This window comes from Palaemon carinicauda, chromosome 27 (genome assembly GCF_036898095.1).
Source record: "Palaemon carinicauda isolate YSFRI2023 chromosome 27, ASM3689809v2, whole genome shotgun sequence".
In the NCBI taxonomy this organism is placed as follows: domain Eukaryota; kingdom Metazoa; phylum Arthropoda; class Malacostraca; order Decapoda; family Palaemonidae; genus Palaemon; species Palaemon carinicauda.
Genome location: NC_090751.1, coordinates 1,136,053 through 1,146,205, shown reverse-complemented (window position 1 = coordinate 1,146,205; position 10,153 = coordinate 1,136,053). Strand labels below are relative to the sequence as shown.

Below are 10,153 nucleotides of genomic sequence, written 5' to 3'. Positions count from 1 at the left end.
CTATTTTATTTTTTATATTTTATTTGGACGTTGTGGTATATTAGATTTATTATCTCTTATCTGAGGAGGAAAAAGAGAGTAGTCTACAGTCCGGATTCGTGTATTATTATTATTATTATTATTATTACTATCCAAGCTACAACCCTAGTTGGAAAAGCAAGATGTCGAGTGCATGTGGCCACGCGTCGTTTTCACCGTAGGCTTATTGTTGAATTCGAAGATATTACGTTAGCATTTTATTGTATACGAGGACCTGCTTGTCTGTAGGTATAATTTCCATTTATTTGTTTTATATAGAATGTATAAACTGCATTTGCTAACAATTATATATAGAAATGTTCCCATTTTTTCTTGCACGTGGCTCTGTTTACAAGTTTGTTCAGCATTCTTAGCCTCTCTTCTGCGTTATATATACCAAAAAAATATCATTTATATTAGTAGCTAGTGACTCGTACACATATGCCATCCTTTGGCTAGGCCTATGTGAAAAAGAAACTTTGTTTCCGGTTCGAAACATGTTTTAGGATTGGATTTATGGTGTTTTGGCTTTGTTGCTGGCACTAGGCCTAGGAAATCATTAATATTAGTAGCTGGTGACTCGTTCACATATGCCATCCTTTGACTAGGCCTATGTGAAAAAAAAAGAAACTTTGTTTCCGGTTCGAAACATGTTTTGGGATTGGGGTTATGGTGTTTAGGCTTTGTTACTGGTATTAGGCCTAGGAATGTCGTTCTGCGTAGCTTGGCTGCTCTTAGTTGCTGCTTTGATATCAGTTTGGTTGCTCTTAGTTGCTGCTTTGATATCAGTTTGGTTGCTCCTAGTTGCTGCCTTGATACCAGTTTGGTTGCTCTTAGTTGCTGCTTTAGTATCAGTTTGGTTGCTCTTAGTTGCTGCTTTAGTATCAGTTTGGTTGCTCTTAGTTGCTGCTTTAGTATCAGTTTGGTTGCTCTCAGTTGCTGCTTTAATATCAGTTTGGTTGCTCTCAGTTGCTGCTTTGATATCAGTTTGGTTGCTCTCAGTTGCTGCCTTGATATCAGTTTGGTTGCTCTTAGTTGCTGCTTTAGTATCAGTTTGGTTGCTCTTAGTTGCTGCTTTGATATCAGTTTGGTTGCTCTTAGTTGCTGCTTTAGTATCAGTTTGGTTGCTCTTAGTTGCTGCTTTGATATCAGTTTGGTTGCTCTTAGTTGCTGCTTTAGTATCAGTTTGGTTGCTCTTAGTTGCTGCTTTAGTATCAGTTTGGTTGTTCTTAGTTGCTGCTTCACTATCAGTTTGGTTGCTCTTTGTTGCTGCTTTGATACCAGTTTGGTTGCTCTCAGTTGCTGCCTTTATACCAGTTTGGTTGCTCTTAGTTGCTGCTTTGATATCAGTTTGGTTGCTCTTAGTTGCTGCTTTGATATCAGTTTGGTTGCTCTCAGTTGCTGCCTTGATACCAGTTTGGTTGCTCTTAGTTGCTGCTTTGATATCAGTTTGGTTGCTCTTAGTTGCTGCTTTGATATCAGTTTGGTTGCTCTTAGATGCTGCTTTGATATCAGTTTGGTTGCTCTTAGTTGCTGCTTTGATATCAGTTTAGTTGCTCTTAGTTGCTGCTTTGATATCAGTTTGGTTGCACTTAGTTGCTGCTTTGATATCAGTTTAGTTGCTCTTAGTTGCTGCTTTGATATCAGTTTGGTTACTCTTAGTTGCTGTTTGGTATCAGTTTGGTTGCTCTTAGTTGCTGCTTTGATATCAGTTTGGTTGCTCTTAGTTGCTGCTTTAGTATCAGTTTGGTTGCTCTTAGTTTCTGCTTTGATATCAGTTTAGTTGCTGCTTTAGTATCAGTTTGGTTGCTCTTAGTTGCTGCCTTGATATCAGTTTGGTTGCTCTTAGTTGCTGCTTTAGTATCAGTTTGGTTGCTCTTAGTTGCTGCTTTGATATCAGTTTAGTTGCTCTTAGTTGCTGCCTTGATGCTAGTTTTTTCTCGTAGTTATTACATTGATATTTGTTTGTTTTTCTCTAGTTATGGCATTGCTTCAAGTTTGGTGTCTCCTAGTTGCTACGTTGATATGAGTTTGTTTTTTCTTTGTTGCTGCCTTGATATTAGTTTGATTTCCTCTTAGTCGGTTCCTTGATATCAAATTGTTTTCTCTTAGTGACTGACGTGATATTAGTTTATAAACCTAAGGCTGAGTCTTGGGTTCATATGGAATATAACCGTTTTTATATGTGAAGTAATATCATACTTGTATATAAGTGTGTATGTGTAAATATATGTTTTATGGTGATCGTTGTTCTCTTAGGCAATTTTCTTAAATGGTGAACGACTTGTGGCAACATTATCCCAATTTTCTGTATATTTTTATTGTCATCAGGATTGGAGTTTTGAAAGAACCCCCGGAATTTATTAATGTGCTTTCCTATTTATTAAACTTTTGCCGACGACTGTTTCAGTTAATAAACAATGGCTTTCATGTTGCTACTCTGCATCAATTTCATCTACTGAATGTAGACCTATGTGATATATGGTGTTCCTGGGGGTAGTGTTCTTGGCCCCTTACTTTTCATACTATATACACATGACATGTTTGGCCTAGAAAACAAGTTCGTTGCATATGCAGATGATGCTACTCTTTGCATCAATTCCACCTCCTGAATGTAGACTTATGTGATATATGGTGTTCCTTAGGATAGTATTCTTGGCCCATTACTTTACATACTATATACACATGACATGTTGTTTGGCCTAGAAAACAAGCTCGTTGCATGTGCAGATGATGCTACTCTCTTTGCATCAATTCCATCTACTGAATGTAGACTTCTATGATATATGGTGTTCCTTAGGATAGTATTCTTGGCTCATTACTTTTCATACTGTATACACATGACACGTTGTTTGGCCTAGAAAACAAGCTCGTTGCATATGCAGATAATGCTACTCCTTGCATCAATTCCACCTCCTGAAAGTAGACCTATGTGATATCTGGTGTTCCTTGGGTAGTGTTCTTGGCCCCTTACTTTTCATACTATATACACATGACATGTGGTTTGGCCTAGAAAACAAGCTGGTTGCATGTGCAGATGATGCTACTCCTTACATCAATTCCATCTTGAATGTATACCTAAGGTTGCTGAATCCCTTATTGAAGATCTAGTTGGAATTAGTGCATGGTGCAAATTATGGGGCATGAAGTTGAACTCTTACAAAACTCAAGGTATGATTGTAAATTGGTCGAGGACAGTGGCACCACATCATTAATATCATTGCTTTGAAAATATCTCCTTAATTATATAGGCCTATAATACTTTGAAAATTCCAGGTGTTATTCCTGATTGAAAATGTTCTTTTGAGAAACACATTCGGTCTGTTTCTTCAACAATTGCAGGGATGCCCCTGATGTAAGCCGTTAGTAATTGGCTGTAATAGTTTTTGGTAAAAGTGGAAAATAATAGAGTATAACCTTAATACATTCCATATTTTCTTTAAAAAAACAGCCCTGGAGACAAGAAAAGATAATAAAAATTAAGAAAATATCTCTTGGAATAACTGATGTCACAATTACTTTACCATTATATATATATATATATATATATATATATATATATATATATATATATATATATATATATATATATACATGTATATATATATATATATACCGGGATATCTTTAACGGGGTGAAAGGGTTTGTGTATCACCATGATCAGCAAAGCTGCATTCTAACCAAGACAGGGGAAGACCATGGTAAAGAGGCTATGGCACTACCCAAGACTAGAGAACAGTGGTTTGATTTTGGAGTGTCCTTGTCCTAGAAGAGAACTGAACCAAGTATTTACAATCTAAATTAAGTAAAAAAATTAAGAGAAAAATAGTGATATAATTTAATGAAATAGATTTTAAAAGATTTCACACATGATTTTAGGAGGTAAAATAGGAAATAAGAGATTTTAGTTGTATTATAAATTTTGATTTAAAGAAATTTGGCCATATGCCCAAGCGCTAGGGCTTGGAAGACCATTCAGGAGGAAATCCTGCTGTTGCACTAGGAATACTAGATAGTGTTAGGTTGCTCTGTGTTGTGTAGGAAGTATTAGGAAGAGAAGTCCTTTGACCGGCCAGACAGTACTACATTGGATCCTTCTCTTTGGTTAAGGTTCATTTTCACTTTGATTACACACACACACACACACACACACCGAATAGTCTGGCCTATTCTTTCCACATTCTCCTCTGTCCTCATACACCTGATAACACTGAGATTACCAAACAATTCTTCTTCACCCAAGGGGGTTACACATATACAGAATAGTCTGGCCTATTCTTTCCACATTCTCCTCTGTCCTCATGCACCTGACAACACTGAGATTACCAAACAATTCTTCTTCACCCAAGGGGGTTACTGCACTGTAATTGTTCAGTGACCACTTCCCTCTTGGTAAGGTTAGAAGAGACTCTTTAGCTATGGTAAGCAGCTCTTCTAGGAGAAGGACACTCCAAATCAAACCATTGTTCTCTAGTCTTGGGTAGTGCCATAGCCTCTGTACCATGGTCTTCCACTGTCTTGGGTTAGAGTTCTCTTGCTTGAGGGTACACTTAGGCACACTATTCTATCTAATTTCTTGTTCCTGTTGTTTTGTTAAAGCTTTTATAGTTTATACAGGAAATATTTATTTTAATGTTATTGTTCCTAAGATATTTTATTTTTCCTTGTTTTCTTTCCTCACTGGGCTATTTTCTCTGTTGGGGCCAATGGGCTTATAGCATTTTGATTTTCCAGGGAGGGTTGTGGCTTAGAAATTAATAATAATAATAATTATGATAATAATAATATAATATCCGAAGGCCATTTTTATTTAATTGGTTTGTGTTTTGTTTTTTGTCTTGTAGTTTGTTTATTTCCTTGTTTCCTTTCCTCACTGGGTTTCTTTTCCCTGCTGGAGCCATAGGGCTTATAGTATCTTGCTTTTCCAACTAGGGTTGTAGCTTAGCCTGTAATAATATTAATTTCGTTACAATTTCCCTACGTTGTGGTTCACTTTATTTGTAGGCGAATAATGAATTTAACAATAAAACTTTTATGATTTAAAGAATTTTTTTTTCTCATGGACGAAAAAAAATGTAGAAACGTGTTGACGTATTGTAAGTTCTTTACCAAATTGTCAAAATTGAAATATATATTGTTTTTTTTTATGTTTTTATTATATGAAGTGACCGTAAAAATGTCAAATTTTATTAATATGAAGCGAAATAAAACTATAAAATCATCAGCTGGCTCAGACTGTTACTGCTGTTTTGAAAGTATTTCTTTTATTATATGAAACTAAAGACAGTTACAACTGTTCATTTATAACTGTCATTTGAAACTGCACGTGTGTGGGTATCTCAGTATTAGGCCGGCCACACACGTGCAGTTTTAACTGAGAGTTACAACTGTTCGTTTATAACTGTCAGTTGAAGCTGCACTTGTGTGGGTATCTCAGTATTAGGCCGGTCAGACACTTGCAGTTTTAACTAACAGTTACAGCTGTTCATTTATATCTGTCAGTTGAAATTGCACGTGTGTGGGTTTCTCAGTATTAGGCCGGCCACACACGTGCAGTTTTAACTGACAGTTACAACTGTTCGTTTATAACTGTCAGTTGAAACTGCACGTGTGTGGATATGTCAGTCTTAGGCCGGCCACACACGTGCAGTTTTAACTGACAGTTACAACTGTTCATTTATAACTGTCAGTTGGAACTGCACTTGTGTGGGTATCTCAGTCTTAGGCCGGCCACACACGTGCAGTTTTAACTGACAGTTACAACTGTTCGTTTATAACTGTCAGTTGAAATTGCACGTGTGTGGGTATCTCAGTATTAGGCCGGCCACACACGTGCAGTTTTAACAGACAGTTACAGCTGTTCCTTTATAACTGTCAGTTGAAACTGCACGTATGTGGGTATCTCAGTATTAGGCCGGCCACATGTGCAGTTTTAACTGACAGTTACAACTGTTCGTTTATAACTGTCAGTTGAAACTGCACGTGTGTGGGTATCTCAGTATTAGGCCGGCCACATGTGCAGTTTTAACTGACAGTTACAACTGTTCGTTTATAACTGTCAGTTGAAATTGCACGTGTGTGGATATCTCAGTATTAGGCCGGCCACACACGTGCAGTTTTAACTGAGAGTTACAACTGTTCATTTATAACTGTCAGTTGAAACTGCACGTATGTGGGTATCTCAGTATTAGGCCGGCCACACACGTGCAGTTTTAACAGACAGTTACAGCTGTTCCTTTATAACTGTCAGTTGAAACTGCACGTGTGTGGGTATCTCAGTATTAGGCCGGCCACACACGTGCAGTTTTAACAGACAGTTACAGCTGTTCCTTTATAACTGTCAGTTGAAACTGCACGTGTGTGGGTATCTCAGTATTAGGCCGGCCACACACGAGCAGTTTTAACTGACAGTTACAACTGTTCATTTATAACTGTCAGTTGAAACTGCACGTATGTGGGTATCTCAGTATTAGGCCGGCCACACACGTGCAGTTTTAACAGACAGTTACAGCTGTTCCTTTATAACTGTCAGTTGAAACTGCACGTGTGTGGGTATGTCAGTATTAGGCCGGCCACACACGTGCAGTTTTAACAGACAGTTACAGCTGTTCCTTTATAACTGTCAGTTGAAACTGCACGTGTGTGGGTATCTCAGTATTAGGCCGGCCACACACGTGCAGTTTTAACAGACAGTTACAGCTGTTCCTTTATAACTGTCAGTTGAAACTGCACGTGTGTGGGTATGTCAGTATTAGGCCGGCCACACACGTGCAGTTTTAACTGACAGTTACAACTGTTCATTTATAACTGTCAGTTGAAACTGCACGTATGTGGGTATCTCAGTATTAGGCCGGCCACACACGTGCAGTTTTAACAGACAGTTACAGCTGTTCCTTTATAACTGTCAGTTGAAACTGCACGTGTGTGGGTATGTCAGTATTAGGCCGGCCACACACGTGCAGTTTTAACTGAGAGTTACAACTGTTCATTTATAACTGTCAGTTGAAACTGCACGTGTGTGGGCATCTCAGTATTAGGCCGGCCACACACGTGCAGTTTTAACTGACAGTTACAACTGTTCATTTATAACTGTCAGTTGAAACCACGTGTGTGGGTATCTCAGTATTAGGCCGGTCAGACACGTGCAGTTTTAACTGACAGTTACAACTGTTCATTTATAACTGTCAGTTGAAACTGCAAGTGTGTGGGTATGTCAGTATTAGGCCGGCCACACACGTGCAGTTTTAACTGACAGTTACAACTGTGCATTTATAACTGTCAGTTGAAACTGCACGTATGTGGGTATCTCAGTATTAGGCCGGCCACACACGTGCAGTTTTAACTGACAGTTGCAACTGTGCATTTATAACTGTCAGTTGAAACTGCTCGTGTGTGGGTATCTCAGTATTAGGCCGGCCACACACGTGCAGTTTTAACTGACAGAACTGTTCATTTATAATTGTCAGTTGAAATTGCACTTGTGTGGGTATCTCAGTATTAGACCGCCCACACACGTGCAGTTTTAACTGACAGTTACAACTGTTCATTTATAAATGTCAGTTGAAACTACACGTGTGTGGCTATCTCAGTATTAGGCCGGCCACACACGTACAGTTTTAACTGACAGTTACAACTGTGCATTTATAAATGTCAGTTGAAACTGCACGTGTGTAGGTATTTGTATTAGGCCGGCCACACATGTGCAGTTTTAACTGACAGTTAGAACTGTTCATTTATAACTGTCAGTTGAAACTGCACGTGTGTGGGCATCTTAATATCTCAGTTCATCAGTTTAAATACAAGTGAACAGTTAAACTGAGATAATTTTTCAGTATATTTAACTGAAAGGATGAACTGAAGTGAGCTTGTGTGTGGAGGATTCAACTGTACAGTTCTCAGTTTGAAAATTCGTGTGTAGATATCGTTCTTCTCATTACCTTATCTTTCAAGGAGCTAGCTAGCTCACGAACTTCCGTTTTCTATGGTGAGTAGCGAGCAATGAGTCCGCTCGGATCAATGGCAGGCGGAGAAGCGAGTAGCCGGAGTGTGTGTGTATAGCCTCTCCTTATTCTCTTGTTCAGTGTTGTGCTTCACCTTACCCGCTGACCTATTCACGGACGAACCTGAGGACTTTTAACGCCCTGTTTCGGTTACTAAAGCCCCTGTCGCTCTTTCGTCAGCATGGCAAATGTGAGTATAAGCATCGGTGTGTATGTTGGGATGTTAGCCGGGTGGCTACGAGTGTTGTTTAAAATGTTGTGAGGCGAAGTGGATGTTTTTCGAGTAGCGGTGAGCAGCTATTGTTCGAGCGGGTTAGCTTCGGGGGGAGCGTGGTTTTGTAAAGTGCTTTCGGATGCTATGTAAAGTTCGCTTTTTTTTTCTTTGGAGTGTTTTTTTTTAACTCACTTGTGTTATTAAATTTTATATAAAAATTGGAAAGTAGAAGTTAATGTCCGCTTACTATTATCTTTTTTTACGTTATTCAGCGACGTTTCTGTATTTTTATTTATATTTCAAGGTTTTAAATTAAAGAATTAACTATTGAGTGATCTTTCATGATAGAGAAATAGGTTTTTTTACACGAGTTCTTGAGAGAGAGAGAGAGAGAGAGAGAGAGAGAGAGAGAGAGAGATCTGTCATGATAAAGAAATACGGTTTTTACACGAATTCAACGAGGGAATGTTGAGAGAGAGAGAGAGAGAGAGAGAGAGAGAGAGAGATCTGTCATGATAAGGAAATACGTTTTTTACACGAATTCAACAAAAATGTTGAGAGAGAGAGAGAGAGAGAGAGAGAGAGAGAGAGAGAGAGAGAGATCTGTCATGATAAGGAAATACGTTTTTTACACGAATTCAACAAAAATGTTTCGAGAGAGAGAGAGAGAGAGAGAGAGAGAGAGAGAGAGAGAGAGAGTCTTCAAGGTCGTGGTTATTTTTATAAATATTGATTTGAATTAGCAAGAAAATGAACTACCCACTGCCCAATTTATACATCTTCTCCTTGCATAGTTTTTCCATTTGAGTACGAATTTTGTTTACATGTTTATTTTACTGTTTTTTCTGCAAGTTTTGTCTTCTTACACATTTTGCAAAGAATGTAGACCCCCCCCCCCCTTTCGTTTTAAACGTTACTTCAAATATCCTTGACTTGGGGATTTTATGAATGAACTTGTAGTAAATTGTAGTAAGCGTAAAAGTCATAGTATATTATGAATGTAAATATCAGTGTTATTTCGTTATTGTTTATATTGATGTGATAAGAAAATAATTACATTGATTTGATTAACTTATTTTTCGCTCTTATATTTGATAATATCAAGACTTCATATTTATTATTTTTGTTTATCAAATGAATTGGAAAAAATAAACAGATTCGCCCTTCTGTTAGATAATATCCAACGTATTTATTATTTTTTTTTTATCAAACGATGTAGGGTAAACAGTAAAGGATTACTTATGTAACACATTATAATTGACCACAGTGACTTCAGCCTTGAATGATTAGATTTTCATAATTGAAGGTCTTTCTGTTGATAATTAACAACCCTTTGATATTGAAATTGCACTCCCCAAGAGAGATTAGTCACCAAACGTTCAGCTGGGCACCACAAGGCACTAGAAGAGTTGGAAGACCCAGGCCTACATAGCTGAGGACTATGAAGCGCGAAGTAGGAGATGATAAATGGAGAAGTATTGAATGAAAGGCTCAAGATAGAGACGACTGGCGAAATCTAACAGAGGCCTTTTGCGTTAATAGGCGTAGGGGAAGATGATAATAATAATAATAGTAATAATAATAATAATAATAATAATAATGAGGGGTAGATGGAGATGGTTTGGGCATTCTTTTCGAACTCCACAAGAGAGATTAGTAACCAAACGTTCAGCTGGGCTCCACAAGGCACTAGAAGAGTTAGAAGACCCATGCCTACATGGCTGAGGACTATGAAGCGCGAAGTATGAGATGATAAATGAAGTATTGCATGAAAGGCTCGAGATAGAGACGCCTGGTGAAATCTAACCGAGGCCCTTTGCGTCAATAGGCGTAGGGGGAGATGATGATGATAATAATAATGAGGGGTAGATGGAGATAGTTTGGTCATGCTCTTCGCACTCCCCAAGAGAGATTAGTTCAA

The 10,153-nt window shown here is 38.1% G+C and overlaps 1 protein-coding gene across 1 annotated transcript in view; it reads right to left on the bottom strand.

Moving 5' to 3' along the window:
- Positions 1-694: 694 nt before the first annotated feature.
- The window catches only part of LOC137620457 (uncharacterized), a 15,432-nt gene continuing 5,973 nt past the window's right edge, over positions 695-10,153 (bottom strand). Inside the window, exon 2 of the mRNA XM_068350615.1 lies at positions 695-1,551. Coding sequence (XP_068206716.1) covers positions 695-1,551 — 857 coding nt within the window. The remainder of the gene's footprint in view (positions 1,552-10,153) is intronic.